This window comes from Sphaeramia orbicularis, chromosome 1 (assembly GCF_902148855.1).
Source record: "Sphaeramia orbicularis chromosome 1, fSphaOr1.1, whole genome shotgun sequence".
In the NCBI taxonomy this organism is placed as follows: Eukaryota; Metazoa; Chordata; class Actinopteri; order Kurtiformes; family Apogonidae; genus Sphaeramia; species Sphaeramia orbicularis.
This window is the reverse complement of record NC_043957.1, coordinates 29,730,885-29,753,355: the sequence shown is the minus strand read 5'-3', so window position 1 is coordinate 29,753,355 and position 22,471 is coordinate 29,730,885. Positions and strand designations below refer to the sequence as shown.

At 39.5% G+C, this 22,471-nt stretch overlaps 1 protein-coding gene across 2 annotated transcripts; it reads right to left on the bottom strand.

Moving 5' to 3' along the window:
• Nucleotides 1–2,517: 2,517 nt before the first annotated feature.
• Nucleotides 2,518–13,111, bottom strand: LOC115419735 (peroxisome proliferator-activated receptor gamma coactivator-related protein 1). 2 transcript variants are annotated; one of them, XM_030134707.1, is made up of 11 exons: nt 13,014–13,111; nt 11,214–11,318; nt 9,853–10,008; nt 8,124–9,714; nt 6,239–6,292; nt 4,842–5,736; nt 3,626–3,826; nt 3,467–3,527; nt 3,255–3,376; nt 3,007–3,158; nt 2,518–2,895 (listed from the first exon to the last, which is right to left on the bottom strand). In XM_030134707.1, exons 1-11 carry the CDS (start codon nt 13,107–13,109, stop codon nt 2,795–2,797), a joined length of 3,534 nt encoding a protein of 1,177 aa, XP_029990567.1. In that variant the 5' UTR covers nt 13,110–13,111; the 3' UTR covers nt 2,518–2,794. The 2 variants fall into 2 exon arrangements, with proteins under 2 accessions (XP_029990567.1, XP_029990575.1); XM_030134715.1 differs by having other exon boundaries at nt 3,467–3,524.
• Between the last annotated feature and the right edge of the window lie 9,360 nt (nt 13,112–22,471).

Below are 22,471 nucleotides of genomic sequence, written 5' to 3'. Positions count from 1 at the left end.
AAAGAATTTTTGAAATTTTTTTTTTTTTTTTCTCAATTTACTTATAGTGGGCGAAATTCCACATGTCTGTAGCAGCAAAACTACTGGTTGAATTCATACCAAACTGGGTTTATAGATTGGCTGTGAGCCAGAATAGACGTCATTACATTTTGGGAAAAGTAGGTCAAAGTAAAAAAAAAAAAAAAAAAATGAATTTTTTTTTTTTTTTTTTTTTAATCTTTTTTTCCCCATTTACTTATAATGGGTGAAATTTCACATGTCTATAAAAACATCAATTTTGGTTCAATTTACTTCAAACTTGGCACATATATAGAGGCAATTGATATGCTGACATCAGCACACATAGACATGATGACATCAGCTGGATCCATGCCAAAATAAGTTACAATACGTGAGAGGGGCGGGGTTTGTTGTGCCTGGCCCCACTTGCTTCATTACCATGTTACCTTTCACTGGGATGGATATATAAGGTAGGAAGTGAACATTAAGTCCTTGAAGATGATGTGTTGGAAGCAGCAAAATGATCAGCATAAGAAACTGAGTGACTTTGACCAGGTCCATATTGTGATGGTGTTAACTGGGTCAGAGTATCTCCACAACTGCAGGCTTTGTTGGGTGTTCCTATTCTACAGTGGTACTTAGTACCGACCAAAAATGGACTAAGGAAGGACATCCCAGTATCAGGCCAATTGAGCTGTGGGAGGTGTTGGACAAATAAATCCAATCCATGGAGACCCGACCTCTCTACTTCCAGGACTTCAGACATCTGCTGCTAACGTCCTGGTCCAGATGCCACAGCACACCTTCAGAGGTCTGGTGGAGTCTAGGCCTAAGATAAGAGATTTTTTTGTTAGAAAAGAGGAACCAACAAAACATTAGACAGGTGGTAATAATGTTATACTCCCATAGATGCTCGATTGGTTGAGTTCTGGTTGTTGTTTATTCCACTTTTGGTAGGTACTAACTAACCACGTTACAATGGGAATGAACAAGATCAGAATCAGGATTGCCTTTATTTACCAAGTGTACCTCAAAAGAATACAAGGAATTTTACTCCATTTTATTTATTTTTTTTAAACTATGCTCTCTCTGTACAACATAATAAACAAGCATTAAAAAAACACAACTAAAACAGAGTATAAATAAGTAAAAAAAACTTTTGTACAAAAAAGTGAATAAACATTTAAGTCAAGTAGTGCAATTTTTTTTAAAAAGTGCAATGGGAAAAAAACTGCAAGGAAAAAGAAAAAGCAGACAACAGGTTGAGGTTGTACATGAGGTCCATGAATTATTGTTATATTGCAGGTTTCATTATTCATCAGTGTGATGGCTTGGGGGAAGAAACAGTTCTTATGCTGATCTGGAGAGGGTCTGACCCAGTGATTTGACCATCACAATATAGCACTTGTCAAAGTCACATCCCTTGTTCATTTTTACTGTTTCTAACACATTAACTTCAAGGTCTGAATGTTTATTTGCTGTTTAATGTAGCCCACCCACTGACAAGTCCCACTGGAATGAGATAATCAAAATTAATACCACTTTGCCTGTCAGTGGTCATAATTGTATGGCTAAACAGCGCATGTTATTTATTTCAAGGATCACATCCTCTAGTGTGGGTCCTGTGGTCTACAAAAACTCCAAGCAGCAGTGAGGTGCAACCAAGTACTTTTACTTGGATTTTACTTGACTTACTGCAGTTATACACTTGTGCTCCCCTGCATCTCAGAGGCAAATATTATGCTACTCCACTGTATTTGTCTGGCAGCTTTAGTTTTTAGACTTTTCTTTAGCCGTAATAAACATAGTAATCTTACGTTATATGATGTATTTAAAGTAACAAAACAGCTCAGCTTCACACATGTACAGCACTGTATTGCAACATCCACATTAACACTGACAGGAAGCATTATACTGCAGGATCGCTTCAATTTTTTTTTTTTTTTTTGCATAGATGCATCTATTTAAGGTTTTCAGAAGAGAACCATTACCTGCTAAGTATTTACACTTATAGGTATTGGATCTTTTACTTCAGTAAAGCATCTGAATGTGTTCCACCACTGCAGATTTGGTGTGGAAGAAAACTAAATAAATAAATAATAAATAAGTCTGTATATTAAGTTTACTTAAGAATGATGTGGATGGACAGTATAGACCCTCACCATACTTTAATACTAACTGTGTCTGCCACAGTGCAGTCCACTTATTGTTTGGAGATTTAGGAATATATGCATATTTAATAATTATATGAACATGACACAAAAAATTTCAAGGAGGCAGATTATGTGTTTCTGAGTGAGTATTAATGAAGCTGCTGTGGATGTGAAAACAGCAGATTAAACCAGACTAAGAATTTTAGAGAATAGAGTATGCGTATGATAAAATTAGAGACCGTGCGTCGTTGTGAGTGAGCAAGAACACGCTAGCAGATTATAAAGCTACAGTTGAAGTGAACGCTGCACTGAAAGGCAAAAATGTCTACTGTGAACAAAAATCCTCTGTACACTCACATATAATTCATCAGGAAATTCCTTTTAATTGTTGCATACAATTGTACAAAATCTAGTGCTGTGGAATGCAAAAACTTTTAGAGAGAAATTACATTTTACCAATCATCAGTGCTACATATTTTTATATATATATATTGTTGTAAACAACAAAAACACCATGCATATAGCAAAACATTAAAAAAAGACAAACATCTGCTACATAAATGTGAGCAAAAAGCTCTGAGGTTAATGAATAAACTTCTGCTGTGACCACTGTGGTGCTCTGATTGGTCTGTACTCTTCTGCTACCTCCTAATGCCTCTCTGAGCTTGTTTGAGTAAAGAATCAAAGTCGTCTTCCTCAAACCGGGTCCTCACAGGAGACAAGTGCGCATCCCGATTTGCATCTAAGGAAGAGAAACACATTCAGATTCAATGCCAATGTGATTCAATAAATACTGCATGCTTAAAATACAACAGGTGTATGAAGTATGTTGAAGTTGCATGAAGAGTCTCACCTAAATCTGCATAGTCTGAATTGCAGAACTGTCTTCTTCCGCCAAAGCAGATGTCAAACGGCAGCTCGTCAGGCCTCCGGAGTTTTCCACCATTATCAATGGCTGCAAAAGCATCTTCCATGTTGTAGAAGGTGACAAAGCCATAGTGGTCACTGTGGAATCCAAGGGCCAGAACAACAAAAGTCAATCATACCCTCAGAGTAAAGGCAGTAAAATAGTGTAAAATCAGTTTAATGTTCAATGCTTACCCTCGATCTCTGAAGTGAAGAGACACACACTCCACATCTCCAAACTGAGAGAAACGCTCTCTTAGTTCATTGTGGGTCATAGATCTCCTGATGCGGCCAACATATACCACCCTACGCTCATCCTGTTTGAGAGGATTGTATAATTACTCACAGCTCAGTACTCCACTAAACCCTGAAACACATTACATGTCGTGTTGTAATTTCATACTCACTATGGCTCTGAGTTTCTGAATCCTAATTTCATGCTCCCTCCTGAGCTTCCTGGACTCCCTGCTGATACAGAAATGAAAAGTTGAACAGCCTTGATTTAAATTTTTCGGACAACAGATATTTTGTTCTACACTGCACACAAAATTCCTTCACTCACTGACCTGCTAACGTCTCTCCATCTCCTCTGGTAATTACGTGGGCATGGGGATCGGGACCGAGACCTGGACCACGATCTGGATCTTGACCTGCTAAATCTCGGTCTGGAGTAAGACATCTGGTGTCCCAGAGGTGAGGGGGAGCGTGAAACAGAGCAAGACGGGGAGGAGGAGCAAGAGCTGCTGTCTGAATACTTGTGATGGAGCCTGGAAGGGGGACAAATTGAGAATAGAAATTACACACACAAAGGAATACATGAGAAAAGCCAATGACACAGTGCTGAGTGATGGCAGGTGAAGTGGTGGTTGAAGTCCCTGTGCTGAATGAGTTTTCTGTGTTCATCCTACAACAGCACAGCCAAGACAGCAGCTGGAACAATCAGCAGTGAATTAGATAATATTGGTGGTAACTCTATTACCTATGTTCACCTGCTCACTAACTATTGTAATCTATTACACGGCTTTACTGAAACATCATTTCTTATTAGTCAATGGTCTGCATTCTATGGTTTTACATCAACCTATAAAAACGATTCAAGGGATCATTTTTAAATCAATTAAACCACTTTACTATCATTACCAACCAAAGACTAGTTTTACAAGTGTCTACCTGTCAGAAGTCTAATGTCAGCAATGACACTAGACGCTCTGACTTAAATGATTCTATTTTGGGCATCAAATGTCAAGGACAAGGAAAATTCCAAAAATTCCTTTTATCGGCATTGAAAAACATTTAAGAAAATCATATCTTGGTTAATTTGATCATTGTCTTCTAGAACAAAATGTTGTGTGAATTTGCGTAATTATGTTGAGAAGAACATGTTGTGGGTACCCAGCTGCCTCAGTAGAGGTTTGGTGTTCAGCTGATTTCTTTGATAAGCTGCAGTGTAATAAGCAGGATGTTGTACAGTGAGCTCATTGTAGCAAACAAACACCTTCAGGGTGATTAACATGGGTTCACTGTGTTATAGTGGTCAACTCACTGCGCATTATCATGGTAATACAACATTTAATACAATTAATAATTTGTTCAAATAATTTTGTGGCACCAAGAAAACCTTATATGAGTGAAAACCTTCATTCAAAACTCGATGATCATAAAGGGATTTCACTTTCCATGTTCTTCAGACTCTACAATAAGGTGAAACTGCCATAATGTTAATAATATCAAAATATTGGTTGTACTATCCAGCACAAAATCACCATATAAAACAGTGCATACTTTTGTCTTTTTGGAGAGCAAGATGTATTGCTGGAGGAGGATGATGAGGTTGAGGAGTGGGAACTGGAGCTGGAGTCAGAACGAGGGGATCTTCTGCGATATCTCCTCCTCCTGTCCCTCCCTCTGCCTCTGCAAGGAGGGCTGGGGGGAGGCGTTGGGGGGATGCTCAACTCTGTCCCGGCCTCTGATGAACTGCAGTTCTCCCCTGTGACAGCCTGGTCTGAGAACAGCAGCTCTGAGGACCGGTCCATGTCTGAGGTGGTCTTGTGGTCCAGCCTCACAGACTCATTCTCAGTTCTGAAGGGGGTGTGAGGGTCGCCAGGCGGGGTCTGCCCTTTGCACACAGCAGCAGCAACAGCGATACTTGAGTCACATGTGTTCACCTGCATTTCGTCAGAGGTTTCAGAGATATCCTTGAGTTTCCAGGCTCTACTACGTTCAGTCGCAGGTGTCAGTGAACTGCAGTAATCGTGATCAGAGGATATAGATGCAAATATGTGAGCAGACATATAGGTAGCAGAGGACTCTGGGAGACTGGGGTGGGTCTTTTTGGATGGCAGAGGGCGAGGGTCAATTATCTGAATGGACTTGGATGGAGTGACTTTCCGCCTGGTGGTGAGGATGATTTCAGTGCCGAGTGCCTCTGGAATTTCCACGTCATCTGCTGTTTGGAAATTTGGTCGACTGCTGAGGGTTTTTGGAGTCGCTGCCGATTCTGAAGTGCTTATATGTACTTCTGCAGAGGGTGTCTGAAGTAATCTGGAACTCACAACACACTGTGATCTGTGGACGTCTGTGACTTTCAGTGTGTTTGGAGGTGGAGCAGCAGTGACCGGTCCAGCCATGTGTTCAGGTTTGATCTGCAGCTCTTTCTCACACTCACCCTCCTCTTTAGCTGGAGATGAAGGAAAACAAAGAGGTTAGGCCAAACATGCTACAAAGATTAGGGACTGTACACTTTACCAATCTTACAAAGCCACACACTTCCGATCTCCTAAGTGACAGGTTCAAAAGGGTTGAGAAGGTGGGAGTGGATCAAAGTTGCTGAATAAAATGATACTAGCTCCTTTGGACTACATTTGTGTTGCCAGATTTAGTAACACAAGTGTGTTACTGAGGCAGTCATAGGCCTCCAAATCAATTCTCTCCTGATTGGTTTCTGACAAATGTTCTTCTAATATCAGAATAGGTCCAATATTCACTTTAGTGACTATAGCACAAAAAAAGTGTTCACAGTGTTCACATTCACTCCTGCCTTTGAATAAATGAAACAAGATCTGCCAAAAACCTAGAGAAATGACTCTCCAGTGCACTGTCTCCTTTCATGAGCGTCTTGGGTTACATTACCGGTTCACAGTGTGTACACCAAACAACAGTGAACATGTTATCTGAATCACCTTGTGTTTCCTCAAACTGTTCCAACAGGCTCGTCAGATCAGTGGCTTCAATTCCTGAAGGAGAACAAATGGCAGGCATGAAAGGATTCATTCATCTCAGCTACCTCTTATTCTTTGATTATTGGGCTGTAGGATGGGATGACAGACCAAAAAGCCCATCCAAGTATTTTAACTCTGAATGATGTGACACAGTACACAATATGGTTTCTACAAAGTGGGTTGGATTCAGATTCAGACGCAGGATGTTTTATTAAAGACTGGACAAAAAACAAAAAGATCTTTTATAATGGTGACAAAAACAATAAAACAAAACAATTAATCAACCGACAGCACATCATTCTCTGTCCTTATAATACTGTGTCACCAAGTATCTCAAATGCATATATAAGCCCCTTTTCCACCAATATTACCAGGAATTTATTTACATTGGTAAAACAATTCCAGGTAATTTGTATTGTTTGCTTTTCCAACGTACCTCAAAGTTCTGGAAAATGTATTCAAATTACTTGGTCATTTCAAGATACCTTCTTTTGAGCATATGCAGCAAATATGTTTGACGAGGTCCAGACTCTTAAGCATATTCAGATGGAAAAACAGATTATTACAAGACACTCATAGGAGTGAGCTGAATATGCCCAAAAGACAGACTTCATAACACTCAAAGGAATGTAATCAACAAAGACACCTTGTCATCCAATCCGCTTCTCGTAGCTTGTCTTATTTTGCTCCATTTTCCAAATTATCAAAACACAAAATAAAGTTTGTACAAATGGGATAAACATGTATGCCTTAAAAATAATGGGTGAACATAAGCACTGCATGTGTGTTCCACCAATCAGCGTTCATCAGCACACTGCCCTGCCCGTCAAGAATTCCAGGAAATCTGAAAAATCCTACCCCCAACTAGGTACTTTTTTCAGAGGAAGTTTGGGGTCAAGGGAAAGGTTTTTCCTGGGTAATTTCAGTGAAAACAAGGTTTTCCAAAATCTCAAATAAATTGTAAAAGTTCTTGGGGTGGAAAAGAGGCTATTGCAATACAGACAGATTTATCTATATACACTGAACAAAAATATAAACGCACCACTTTTGTCTTTGCTCCCATTTTTCATGAGCTGAACTCAAAGATCTAAAACTTTTTCTGTGTACACACAAGGTTTATTTCTCTCAAATATTGTTCACAAATCTGTCTAAATTTGTGTTAGTGAACACTTCTTCTTTGCTGAGATAATCCATCCACCTCACAGGTGTGGCATATCAAGATGCTGATTAGACAGCATGATTTTTGCACAGGTGTGCCTTAGGCTGGCCACAATAAAAGGCCACTCCAAAATGTGCAGTTTTATCACACAGCACAATACCACAGATGTCACAAGTTTTGAGGGAATATGCAATTGGCATGCTGACTTCAGGAATCTCCACCAGAGCTTTTGCCTGTGAATTGAATGTTCATTTCTCTACCATAAGCCATCTCCAAAGCTGTTTCAGAGACTTCATGAAGAAGACGGTGCGAGGAAAATGGTGGTCACACCAAATACTGACTGGTTTTCTGACCCCCCTGGACCACCCAATACAGTAAAACTGCACATTTTAGAGTGGCCTTTTATTGTGGCCAGCCTAAGTCACACCTGTGCAATAATCCTGCTGTCTAATCAGCATCTTGATATGCCACACCTGTGAGGTGGATGGATTATCTCAGCAAAGGACAAAGGAGAAGTGCTCACTAACACAGATTTAAACAAATTTATGAACAATATTTGAGAGAAATAGGCCTTTTGTGTACATAGAAAAAGTTTTAGATCTTTGAGTTCAGCTCATGAAAAATGGGAGCAAAAACAAAAGTGGTGCGTTTATATTTTTGTTCAGTGTAGATCACTTGAGTACTTACTTTGCACTTTATAATCAAGCTGGAGAGATGGTGGTGGTGCCTCTGGTGGACAAATCCTGGAGACAACCTCTGGTAATGTCTCCTTTACAGGTGTAGCTACAGGAGTCAGTGGCTGATAGGACGAAGGACATTGTACTTGTGTGACCCTAGTCGGACTTGGTGACTCTGGGATACTTGGTACCAGCATGCTTTGTTGTGCTGAGCTTGGACTGCACTTTTGAGGACTCGGGATGATGCATTCTGAAGGTGCTTGGTGTGTCATGGTGGAGCAGAGTCCTGGAGATCTGGAGGTTCTGTCTGAGGACTCCTCCTGAGGCAAGTCAGTGCCGGTAAGGTTACAATCAGGGTTAAATAGCAACACTGTGAGCTCTGGCTCTGCTGCTGGGGTCTGTAAGAGTCTGGTGCTCTTAAGGCTGTTTACTTCCTCCACTTCTGTCTCTAATGAGACTTGGGCAGTGGACAGTTGTGGTCCACATATGTCTTTAGATGGTTGGGTGGCTGGCAGTGGCACAAGGACAGGATTTGGGGGATCACTACTGAGGAGCGTCTGAGTCTTTACTGGACTTTTCTGATGTTCTGGAGGTGACCTGACCTTTGATCTCTGAGGTTTTCCTTTATGGTGCATGCGATTGTATGGCTTGGACTCTGGATGAAGTGCTGATGAAGCAGATGACTTCTCTGAAGCAGTGCCACATTTGGTATCTGTTGGATAAAACAGTGTTGTCTTGTTTTGTCCCTGCAGACACAGTATGGGAGTCAGCTCTTTGGGGGGCTCAGACACAGATGGCCATTTGGTGGTGTAGTTCCCCTGTTTTTCCACCAGGGGTTGTCTCTTCTGGCGCAGTTGTCTGTACTGTTGCAGGCTGAGTGATTTTGCCTTGGTCTCACTTTTTTGCGGCTGACCCTCTGATGATCGACTTCTGTTTTCAGAGGGAGGTGTCTGGGCTTCAAGTACTGATCCAGTTGGGTTTCCAAGTGGTTTCTGTGGAGGTGAAATTGCTACTCCACTTGTTAGATTTTTCTCATTCTGTTCTATGGATTCATCAAAAGAAGCCACTTGCACAGGGCCGAAACTCACTCTTTTCTTCTCTCTCAGTGGCTGATTTCTGGATGGGTTCCCATTCAGTAATGCACTCTTCAGTGTTTTACTTCCATCACCCTTTTCATCTCCCACCCTCTTCTCCTCCACGGGTCCATCATCATCATCAGACACGACATTTATCTCCTCATCAATGTCTTCAGCTGGCCTCTCATACTTCCACACTTCTTCCTTGGAGAATAAGGTGTTGTCCAAGGAGGAGGCCGTTGGTCTGGTTGTGCTCTTGTGGTCCTTCCCTTCCTCCTCCACACGCAGCTTCAAACAATAAGGGTGCATGATCCTGACCAGGTTCACAAGAGAGGCTGTAGTAAAGACTTCAACTTCAGCCTCTGCTTTGTTATTTTTGGACTGAAACAATGTCCTGTTTTGTTGTTGTAACAAAACGTCTCTCTCTTTGTTGCTCTCATTATCTTTTACTCCATCACCTTTGAGTGTGAGTGGTAAATTGGGAGTTTTAAGTTGTTGTCTAAGTCTGTCAGCAAGTGACATTTCCTGTAGGAGAGTGAAAATAAACTGTTTAGTTGAGTATTTAAAAAGGAAAGTATCCTTGCACAGGTTTTGCAGTAATATGATTTTGATTACCTATAATATCAAAACAAGTGGCGTCTGCTATTTTATGAGTGTACTCACCACTGAGTTGTCCTTGTGCTCCTGGTGGGTGAGAAGTGTGGACTCTGGCAGAGTGTCAAAAGGAGACAGAGTCCCATCATCATCCTCCACATTTTCCAACATCTCAGTGAGAGCAGAAAGCAGGTTCTCGTTCTCTTCCTCCACTCTGCTCTTACCCTTCAACAAGAGGGAGAACAAATGTCCATATTTAGACCAGATGACGCATTAATTGGTTCTGTCAAATTCTGCTGGTATGTGACAAGTCAACAGCACAGCTAATACTGCATCTTATGATCATTAAAACTAGAGATGTTCAGTAGAGAGAGTGACATGACACAAAACATTTTGTGCCTTTGTAGATGTGATCTGTAAGTTGTAAGGAACGTATGTAAAAGATAAGCTGAGGCACAATAATGTTAAAATTGCACTCATTTTTTCTTACAAAGTTTCAGGGTTTTCATGTTATTCGCATTTTTTTTAAAGGCAGTTTATACATGTAAAGATTTTCATAAAGCAATTTTATTTTTTTCACTCCAAAACAGAAAAATTTGGAGTTGACATTATTTACAGTTTTTATGTTGTCATTTTACTGGTCCAGTGTGCTTGAGATCATATTGGGCTGTATGTGGTCCCTGAACTAAAATGAGTTTGACACTCCTAATCTAATGAGATGAAAACATGAAAGATGAAACTAGAAATAAAACAGAAAATAAGAGACAAATATGATGTTAAAGAAGCAACAGGTTGAAGCTGACCAACATTCAGACACAAAGCGACTAAAAACAACACAGACGCCAAGTATTCCATCAAAGGGGGCGGCGTGGTGCAGTGGTCAGCACTGACATCTCACAGTAAAAAGGTCCTGGGGTTAAGTTTGCATGTTCTCCCTTGCAATGTCTAAAGACATGCATCTCAATAAGTTAACTGGTCACTCTAAGCCCACAGTGAATGTGAGAGTGGACAGTTATCCGTCTACATATATTTCTATATATATGGTGACACATCCAGGGTGAAATCAGCATTCACCCAAAGGTGGCTGGGATATGCTCCAGCATGCCTGCAACCCTCCGGAGGATTAAGTATTTAAAGAACATGAATAAATGGGTGATGTAAAAAATACAACAAGAATAAAACACAGTCTAAGACAAAAGAGACATAGAGAAAAAAAGACATAAAACACAATGAGATGAACCAATGTCAGACAAAAATGACATTAAGATGTGACAAGACAAAAACCAACAAAAATGTGCTTTACAATTTAATTTTGTAATTATGGATCTCAGGGAGACACTGGATTTATTTTTTGACTCTCCAGCTGAAAACATTTGGCAACCACTGCTTTTAAGGACAAAAAGGATTTACTAAAATCCTTTGAGTCTGACCTCAGAAGAAACAGCAGCGTCCTCAAAAATAGCCAGGATGGAGTGATCCACACAGGATTCTGAGTCCATCTCCACAGGTTTCCCTTCTCCTCTGTTCAGAAGAAACTGCACACACAAACATACAGAAATATTATTATAAACCCATGCATCTTCTCACAAAGCTTGAACTATACCAATAAATAAAATCTAACAGTTTGCCAGTTTGGTATAATTTACTTAAGTGAGAAACATACCTCTATAATGTATAATGATATTAAACTAATAAAGCATGCATCAAGTATTTTGTTTGTCACATTTAACAGATTTATGTTTATTGAACACCCATATATGTTATGTTTATAAAGTACCATTTGACAGTCACCAAAGAGTGGAGCCAGTGAAAGCGTGATATGACCACATGCAAGACTGTTCATCTGTTCATCATCACTCAACAAACCTGCTGGTTTACTTTTAACTTTACATCTGGATGATTTGTCACAGTCAGTAGAGACAGTCTAAACCTGGGGTGTCACAGATACAACCTGTGGACCAAAACCGGCCCTCCAAAAGGTTTAATCTGGACCACAAGATGAATGTGCGAAGTGCAAAAATTACACAGAAGGCATTAACAGTCAAAGATGTCACTGACTCTTGACAAGTTGTCTTGAACATAAAGTTAAATGCTATATTTTTCCATTCCACATGCCTGATACTAAAGTTTTGTGACTTTGTACCTCCACTGTGATCTGTAAATTGTATTGCATGTGTGTAAATAAGCTGAGACATAATGTGGTTTAAATTGCACTAATTGTCCTTAAGAAATTTCAGGTTCTTATTCACATTGGTTTAAAGGTTAGTTAGTTCAGTTCAGTTTATTTTGAGTATGCAACAAAATAAACAAAACAATCCCACCTTAATGCCTAGAAAAAACTGATTTCAAGAAATCATGAAAATGTATAAATATGCATGAAAGCAGCATGTGACTTATGCATATTCAAAAAGGAGTGTAGTTTATGTAATCCCATCCCTTATCCACACTACAGCCTATCATTCAGCTTCTTATCAACTTAAAATGTACACATTTTAATTGTGTAGTCAATTTTACTTTTGACTTGACATTATTTATGGATTATTAAGTATTATTTCACTGGTCCATCCAGCTTTTGATCAAATTAGGATATGTAGATGTGGCCCCTAAACTAAAATGAGTTAGACACCCCTGGTCTAAACTGTTTCTGTTGGATTCACACTATTCCTAAAAGAAGGGGACTGTTCAATAACACCTCCCTCTAATGTCACAGTCCATGGTTAATCCTGGGACAGAAGAGGACACAGACAAGAGGCGGATGTGGTCATGAAGCCACCTCTGAAGTCTTGTCCCAGACCTATGACAACTTTTTACTTCAAGATATGTACTTAGTCTTTTGTGGGTATGGGGTAAACAGGTTTTTGAGCCTGAACTGTGTCGAACTGGTGCTGACATAAACGGACCGTGTGGGAAGTATCCGTGTGAACATCTTGTTCTGTAGACGAACCCGCTCCCTGTCATTAGTAACAGGACCATGCAGTGATGGAGAAGACAGGACATATTTAATAAACCATCATCACATTTTTAAAACGCCTCTTTATGACAGTATGCACAAACCACACGGCCGCTCCCAGATTACTACCATTACTAGTACTATCTTCCCGTTTCAGCCACGTGTCGCTATGCGCGCATGTGGCCTCGCGAGCCGGTGATTCCCCGTCTACTGCAGCAGCGCACGTGCTCCGTAAGCCGCTAGTTTTATGTCAAACTAAATAAAATGAGGGAACGGGTACCTCATTGGGGTTGTTGCCGGAGAAAAAGTCGCTGATGCCGGCATTTAAATTTCCGTCTTTCCTCCTCCACCGTGCCGCCATCTTGCTTCTCCACATGGTCCGCTGGCAGGCCGGACGGAGACACGTGGTCACCGGCTAACCGCGGGAACAGAACACTGGTCTGGGATCAGATTGTTAATGACGTCTCCATTAATAACTGCGGAAGAATGGAGTGGGATACAGACCCGAGGTCAGCTTCTCGTACACGTCGTCCCTCATTGATTATTAATCAGTTTTCTACTTCATACGAGCTTTAACTTGTATGCTGCTAGTAATGTTTGAAGATATAATGTCGGAGCAGATTTTTGTTTCATTATTATTACGTTTAGTGTACATAAATCAACAGTTAGCAGAGTAAGTAGGCTAAATTAGCCGTGTTTCAGATTAGCTGAAACAGGTGTCTTGTTAAGCTTTTAAAACCTTTTTTTTTTTTTTTTTTTTTAAATTCGATTTCACTTGTTTTTAACTTAATTATATATGGTGTGTGGATTTAACCAGTCGTTGCACTTGTTTGAACAGTTTTACTTTCATATGAATTGTTTAAAGGTGACACCTGGCGTCTATTTGATGATACTGCATTTCAATAAGCACCCAGCAGACACAAGTAGCAATATTTGACCCATAAGCATGAAACATCAATAATACTATTAGAATTAATGTATTTTGTTATATTATAAAATGTGACATAAATAATTGAGTAACACAGAAGCAATGCATGGGCTAAAAGAATATCCTGGTATGTGTTTTATGTGTTAAAATGCAGAATTTCTTCATAATGAGACAATTTCCTCGTGTTTCTTCTAGCATTCTGGCATTAATGACTTGGCTGGATCTGTTTTGTCTCTTTATGATGGGGTTTTATTAGAGAGAGACAGCTTAACAGGAGGTTATCTAGAAATTAAAAATGGATTTCATGGAAAACAGTTAAATTTCCCAAGTGTCTCATTAGCTCCCATGTTAAAATTGCTAATAAATATAACAAAAATATTAATGCATTCATCTTCAGAATTCCGGGTGTGTTATTAAACATTATTCACATAATACATCCCTGAAGTGGTACTGTAAAACAAAGTTTCCCTGCTTCCCATAACCTACTTCATCCCAGAATAAACAGATTATCTAAACACTGAAGTCTTGACTTTTCTGATTAATTTGTTTACACACCCTCTCTCTTGACATGACTGTAGCAGCTTAACAACAGTGTTACTACCCCCGTTTGACTTGAATTAGCACCCACTCAGGTCCAATTTTAAGTCTGGATGTCAGTATAAATGTATTCTGGCTGCAGAGAGAAAAATCCTGCATTTATCCCAGTGGCTTGTATGACTTATACCGTTTTTTTCATGAACAAGTTCCAACACAGTTTCAAAATAAATGTTTCTTTCCACTTCTTTTCTTTCCATGCTGTGAAGCTTCACATGGTGGACTTGATATGTGAGATGTGATGAGTAATGAGTCATGAGTTAATAACAGAAAAGCTACCAATTAATGGTCAAGATTATCACTTTTTATTGTCAGTTTATTGCACAACAGAACTGAACTGCATGACAGTTGAACACATAACAGCAGACCGTTTTCCCAAATCTGCTACTGTACGTCTTGTTATATTTGCTTTTGCCTATGCAGTAACACTGTAAGTGTTTGCTTTGTTGGGCTGAATTTGATCATACTGATCCATCTTGAGCAACTGGTGTTATTTGTGTTCCACAACTGAAGAGAGGAAGGTTTTCAGTAATAGTTTTAAAACTCTCCATTAGTATGAAATGTTTATATATTTGCTCTAGAGTGGGTATAATCAGAATATGTTAGGTTTATCTCCCTGGCTCTACCAATTAGAGGTATTTCATTTTCTATTACTTTTTCACTGCTTTATTATTATTATTTTTTTTACAATAGTATAAAAATTAATGTTATTATTCTGATCCCAACCAGTCATAGTGGTGGGGTTAGAAAATCGTTATACTTGGTTAAATGCATGTGGTAGATTAAAGGGAACCTTAACATAAAGTAAAATTTATGTTCGTAAGATTAAGTGAGAGTCAAGATGGAAATTTTTCTTCAAAGAAAAGAAAATGACTTGTAAAATTCAGATCATTGTCTTTACAAAAAATTACAATATGACCATGAATAAATCAGTCAATTTGCCCACATTTAAAGGCTCCTCTTAGGCTACAACTATATTTCCCATCGTTTTTTCCAGTAAATTTATCTCATAATGGCATGAATTTTTTTGTAATGTAGACAGAAGACAAAGTTTCTTCCCTACCATATGCATGATTCTTCAGGTCTGTGAACACCATTCTTCCAAAAGATCCTCCCTATTTTGCAAACTCTTCAGCAACATGAATAGAACTAGTTGTGAATTGTAAAAGTGAGTGGCCCTTTTAAAGCATTTAATGAAGAAAATATGCTTACTTCCTTAATGCAGGGTATATATTTTGATGTTTGTGTGTGTGTATGTGTGTGTTTTTGTTTTTTGTAAGTGAACTGGTAAGAGCAATGGATATCATGTCTCCGTTCCTTATCTTTATCACAAGTACATTTGAGCAAACATTGCAAATAATATGTTTATTCATTCAAAATGTGCTATTACGTAATAGCCTCAAATATTCAGTTAGTTTCCAGTCACTTTACTGATGACACAAATAAAGTTGCAGCTACAAATTTTTGATCCAATTTATAACAACTCCTCAGCTTTGTTTCTCCTTCTCTGCTCTTACTTTTCATGCATGGCTAACTGCATAAGTTTGTACTGCTGAAATGTTGCATGTACCTGTATTGTACATGGATGCTTTTTACAAACATTTTCACATCTGTTTTTATAGCAGTGCTGTCACATGCAGAGCACTTCAAGAGCAGTGAAGGGGAAAAAAGCCCAGCAGAGGAGAAACGTTTCATTTTAGGTGACAGCTTTTTGTGCAGAAATCAGGTCATCAGAGCAGAAGATCACAATGTGTAGCAAATACATCACACTTCACAGTTATTTGTCACTATGTTCATGCTGTTGTTCTCGCAGTTGAATGACACTGAATTCAAAAATATGGAAAACTTACTCCACAATGCAGGAAAATGGTTAAACGCTTTGCATTTTACAGAGCAATTCATTCTAAAGTGTATATATTATGATGTGAAATCTCTTGTTTACTTTATCTTGTTTGATTGATTGAGATGTCTTCTGTAAAAAGTAGCATTAAACTTGTCGTAATTAATATTCTCCACTAGGTGGTGTCATTATACATATTCCCATTACCCTCTGCTGTTCCATTGGACCTTAAAAGTTATGAATGAGTTAAGTCCCAGTGAGCTGATTTGCACCAACCCATTCATTCGTCCACACCAGAAGCCAATCAGATATTCACACTTGCATTGAACACATTCATACCAAATTGAAGTTCATCACCTCTGTATTTCCATGGTTTTGTCTTGTATTATCTGGATGTTTTTCTCTGTGAGGACTGTAGATGTGTCTGGCTTGTTATCTTGTGCATGCCAGTGAATGGTTGACCTTTGTGTTGAATGTCATGGTGCCGCGCAAAAGGTAGATGAAGCCTGCGTTAGATTAGTGGGGAAAAGAAATGACACTGACACTTTAATGATGCACTGAGTTATTTTTTCCGCACACCATCTGTTTATTGTTTTTGAGGCATATACATCACTAGTTGTAGACTTGCTTACATCGGTTTCAGTTGCTGCTGGGTTATTGAGCTGTGGAGTAAAATACAGCGACTTTAGACCAAGGGTGTCAAACATATGGCCCGCGGGCCAAAACTGGCCCACCAAAGGGTCCAAGCCGATGAAAATTACACTGAGAAATTAACAATCAAGGAAGTCAAAATTATTTTAGTTCAGGGGCTACATATGTGTAAAATCTATTTACTGAAAGAAATGTAACCTTTTTCAATGCAACGCTGTGACATTATTAGTTATTTTGTTAATTACATGTTATTTCTCAGTTCCTGTAAATAAATACAAATAGTTATTTTGTTATTACTCTGTTACATTATGTTCCTCTGCATTAGTGATAATAATAATGCTTTTTAAGAAGGAAACATTTTTTGAACATGATGCAGTTAGCATAAAAATAAGTTAACATAGTAAATATACAAATAAAGGGCTAAAAGGCAAAAGAAAAAAAAAAAATGATACTAAGGTTATGGCAGAATATTCATCCTAAACCATATACCTGCTGATGGTTTCATCAGTGTGTTTTACTGGTAGGTTTACTGCTTGAAGACAATTAGGTAAAAGATTTTCAAAAGAGAGAAATCTACATCTTAGAAAACCTGTTTTTACAATCCCTAAATGTACGTCTCATTTTCACTCATTTAATTTAGTGACACAGATTCTGGATCCATAATGCGTGGGAAGGGGGAGTGGGAGATTTCCATTTAAGTACTATCAGGCGCCTAGCGAGTAGAGTGAGGAATGCATGGAGCTTCCAAGTCGGGAGCTGTGATGTATTGGATTATAAAAAGCTGTTCAGGGTTCATTATTTTGATGCACAGGCCCACCTGGTGTGTATTTTCCATACCCACTTCACATCGCTCAGTGTCCTGTTTCCTATTTTTGTTTTCTTTGCTCTACCTTTTAATCCCATATCTTTATCCAGTTCCCTCTACACACACACACACACACACACACACACACACACACACACACACACGCACAAACACACGCACACACACGCACAAACACACACACACACACACACACACACACACACAGCACCTCCAGCCCCGTCTCCCACAACTCTTGAAACACATTACTGTCTGAAATGGGGCCAAAGTATCCTCCAGTCTCCAGCGGGTGAGGTGTGAGTGTGTCGTGGAGTGTGCATAGGCATGTGTTAGTATGTGTGTGTATTCAGCTGGGGGTGGGTTTGTTCGGGGGGGGGGAGTACTGTGTAAGTGGGTCACCTTACTCTGCAGCATCCAGCACCCAGCCACCATGTCAGTACACAGGCCCACACGCGCAGACACACATATTTAACCCACACTACCACTCACTCAGCGTCCCCTTTTTTTCCACTTTGGCCACTGTTTTTGATGGGAAATGCACTCACTCTCTCATTCACTCACTTGCTGGCTCACAGTTAAACACACATTTCCCTAATTCCCTCAAGCACTACAGAGTGCCAGACTTAACTCTTGTTCTTGAAGATGACTGAAAAAACATTCTTTCCTCCTCCTCCTCCTCCTCCTCCTCCTTCTTCTTCTTCTTGTCTGTGACTCCCCCCCACCCTGTGCTTCTTATCCCTTCCTCACTTTTGACCTGCAGCAGGACTCCCATGGTGCTCTTTTGGCATGTTTGCATTTTTAAAGAACCCATGAGGTCTAAAGCAGTCAGGTATTCCTCTCCTTTCCCAACTCACCCTTAGTGTTGTTTGTGTGTGTGTAGACCAGTCATGCTACATTTTGCATGTGGGTGTGTGTATATATACTTAGGTGACCTTTCAGATATTGTGTCATGCATGTTATAAAAAGGCAAAAGCACTCTGATCTTTAACTTGATACCGTCTCTACTGGGAAAAGCAGGACACACAGGTGGTACTTTGAGACTGCTGAGTTAGGGAGTTGTGTTGCTGTGTTGTGTCCTGGTTTGATTTTCTTCTTTTTCTGTACTTCAAGGCTTCTTTTTTCTTTTTCTTTCAAAGCGGGGAAGAGGAATGCCCTCCCACATGGCACAGTGAACATCTGTTAGTGAGAAGTGAAGGCCTGAAAGACAGAAGAAGAACAGGGGGAGAGAGAGGACCTACATTAATACAGGAGGTAAAGAAAGAACAAGAGGGCACACAGACAGGTAGAAAGGAGAGGAGAGACAGTGACTAGGAGGGAAAAGACAAGACCTGAGCCAGAGGGGACCATTTCACCTACGAACAGCGGAGGTGAGAGACCGTTTGGTACGAGGCCATGCTTTACAGGTGCACGTACGCACACAAACATGCTCAGCATGGAAACAGAAGCCCGCATCAATAATGTAGCTGCAAGAAACAGGATGCAGATTCTGCCTTACATAAGAGTTTACAGAGAGCTGGCTGGCTCCAAGCAGCCTCCCTCATTCTCTGGTTTGCCCTCAGGCTGGATGCACACTAGGTTTTTTAAAAAAAAAAAAAAAAAAAAAAAAACACTAATTAAACACCACATTCACCATTCAAACAACTTTTTCAAGATAAGTGCACTGCAACAAAAGCATGAGAACGGCACTAAAGCCAACTAAGGGTGATTTGTTTTTGCCTGTTTCTCCACTAGTCTCTAATTTAGGACATCTTACATTATTGAAGGCCTATAAGAGGCTTGTTTGTAGCAGGCATGGCTGGTTAGTTGTCAGAAGACAAATCATTCAACATTAATGATCTGAGAGCTGATCTTTGTCCCCGTCTCTATAAACAAGCTGAGGTGGTTAAACCCATTCAAAATTATAAATATAGCAACATAAAATTCTAAGGTAATAGGTTTTAACAGCAAAATATGGTTAAGTGTTAAAGAGTGGGTTTAGTTCATGTGACTGATACGTCATTAGATTATTAATAGTGAAGAGTTGTTAAAGTTTTATCTACAGAGATACTTATCTGATGTCTCTGAAGACTCATCACATGGTTAATGGTAACATATTAGATGATTTAAACATTTACTGACATGAAACCATGTGAGATGTTTAGTGGGACAAAACACTGTTTACGCATGTAAAACATCAGTTTGATCATAAACAGTTTGTCTTGTTATATGATATAGTTCTTCCGGTAAAATCTTCATCCTAAAAGTAACTAAAGCTGTCTAAATGGAGTTGAACTTTTTGATATGAGTATAATGGTTGAACACGCTCACAGTGGTGGTGTCTAGGTCGCAGGGTCAGCTGGGGTCATTTTTTAAGCTGGATAGGCTGGGTTAAATCAATCAAACCAAATTAAAATGTGGCCTTAAAATTTGATGTTGTAAAGTGGAAAAAATGACCCTGTTTTAGCACTTTAAGCTCTTTGCTTGCATGCGCAGCTGATTTTACTCTGATAACCTCTTTGCAGCACCTGCCAAGCATGAAACTATTATAATAGATGAACTTTGTGAGTAGGAATTGACCTTAGTGACTTAACAGCCAGTGTCAGGTTTTTATCATTGGAGCTAAAGAAACGAGGTTAAATACTGTATTAGGTATATTGTGTTTACAGCCGAGCCTGTCGCTTCATATCAAACCAAAAAAAACAGCAGCAGAAGAAAAGATACAAGATTAGAGAGAATAAAAACAAGGATCTGAGGAATCATTTAAGAGAAATACTCATCCTAATCTTACAAAGTTTATTGCAAGGCAAGCACAGCAGGTAGCTACGGCACTTGATTAGCTCCAGAAATGGCTTTCCTGTTTCTCTTTTGTATTTTCCTCTCCAACGCCTTTTCTTCACCTCCTTGTTTTATGTTTACTGTCAAGTCTTTTATGCTTTAGCTCCCTGCACAGCTTTCTTTTATTTGTCTGTGTTATGTGGGCTTTGACTGTCTGCTAACTGGCAAAGTGTTAATGTGTGTGTGTGTTTGTGTTTATATGAATAATTATGGTTAGGTGTAAGATGCCGCGTTTTGCACACACATCCATTTGATAAGTATGAACTTGTCAAAACTGTCCGTATCAAACTGTTAAATGTGGGCAGATATATGTGTGAATCACAGTTTTCATTTATAAGTGTGTGTGTGTGTCGAAGCTCATCATGCTTGTGCTATCCTTTTTCTGCCACATTGCCATGGCGACAGTGCCCTCCCGGGGTAATGGGGGACGAGTGCGCCAGAGCTATTTATTCTCTCTTCCTCCCCCCCCCCCCCCCCTTTCTCTCTCTCTCTCTCTCTCTCTCTCTCTCTCTCTCTCTCTCCATCCATCCATCGCCCTCTCTTTTCCCTCCTCTGTCTCCATCTCTGCCCTCTTCCTCCCGCAACCTCTCCGTCTCTCTCTCTCCACCCCCCACCCCCCCGCTCATCTTCCCCTCTGTGATTGGCTTAACACTCTCCTCCTCAAAATGAGATACTGCCTAATGAGACAGAGGGTGAGGAAAGCGAGAGGGTGGGAGACAAAGAGCAAGTGTCTTAAAAGAGAGAAGTAGAAATATGTGGGCGAGGCGATCTATGCAGACTTGTGTTCCTCTTTGCATGTAAAGACAGATCCTTATTTTAAGAAAACTCTTTGATGCCTGATGTTTGGAGGGAAACAGTGCAGGATGTCACTCTCTATATGTTCCTACACACAGCTCTGTATGGTCTTTCATCTGTATGCTTGGAGTCTCTTGAGGTGTATTTTACTCTGGGCTTTATTTCGGGTCATGACCTCTGAATAGCTTGAACATTTAGTCTCTGAATTAGCAGTGATTGTCCACATGTGGCAGGTCCCCCACTTTTGCTGTCATTGTCATTTTAATGGCTGCTCTTATTTAGACTCATTCTTTGAGACACCGATTTAATGAATAATGCCGGTGCTGTCATCAGTAGATATTTCTTATATGTCATCAAGTCCATGAGAAGTCCAAAACAAACAATGGATTAGTCTACTTTCAATGGTTTTCCTTCGACTCAGTTTGTGGAACACAGCCTCCAACCCATTCAGTAGGAACCTTTAAACTAATGTAGCATTTTTGGAGAAATGAGGTTATTTGCTTTCTTACATGGAATTGAAATGACTGGTACCGCCCACATGTCTGCACAATAAATGGCTGCAGTTACCAGTTTGTTATATCAGCTCAGCACAAAGACTGGAAATAAGTATGTGATTAGTCTGGCTGTGTCCAAAGGTGACCAAATCCACCTACTAATACCTCTAAATGTTTGTTATTCGACAGTTCTCTTAGCAAACACTATTTTGACCTTGACCTCCTGTAAGTTATATATGAACTCTGTAAACCGCGACATGCTTAATCTCCAGTTTATATGTAAATACCATAATACAGGTTGACCAGTGGGGAGCTGATTAACTGGCTGATATGAATGCTCCAAAACACTGAAAATGTATTATTCATGTCTGACATCTGACACTGTTTTTCACTTTATTAGAAACTAGATAACTGTGGAATGGAAATTCTAATCAAACTACTACAGACCCAAATAAATAAGTTGGAAACTGAACAACAGTAAACTTTATGTTATTTTATTATTTTCCCTCTGAGTCATTATTTTTTCATCTTTTAGTCCAATGTGGAAGAGGTGTAGACATGGAGCAAACAATTAGGTTTCACTTCTATCAATATAAGTTTCTGACAGTAGCAGAGTACAGTGAAAGACATCGCAGGAAAAGAACTAAACTGTGCTGTTTCAATACAAATTATAGTCCAAAAATGGCAAAATGACTCTTTGATTCTCTCTATGATTCTTATACAATAAACTGATGAATTAGCTTTTGGTTCAAGTCAATATAAGTTCTTTACAATAACTTGTGCCATTACTGATTGGCGT

Bases quoted from the DNA above. Each gene is read 5' to 3' on its own strand.
- LOC115419735 (XM_030134707.1), bottom strand. From the start codon at position 13,109: ATGTGGAGAAGCAAGATGGCGGCACGGTGGAGGAGGAAAGACGGAAAT. The intron at 10,009-11,213 runs GTCAGACTCAAA...CTCTTGTTGAAG, and splicing joins ACGCTGCTGTTTCTTCTGAG to GGTAAGAGCAGAGTGGAGGA. The intron at 5,737-6,238 runs GTGATTCAGATA...CTTCATCTCCAG, and splicing joins ACAGTTTGAGGAAACACAAG to CTAAAGAGGAGGGTGAGTGT.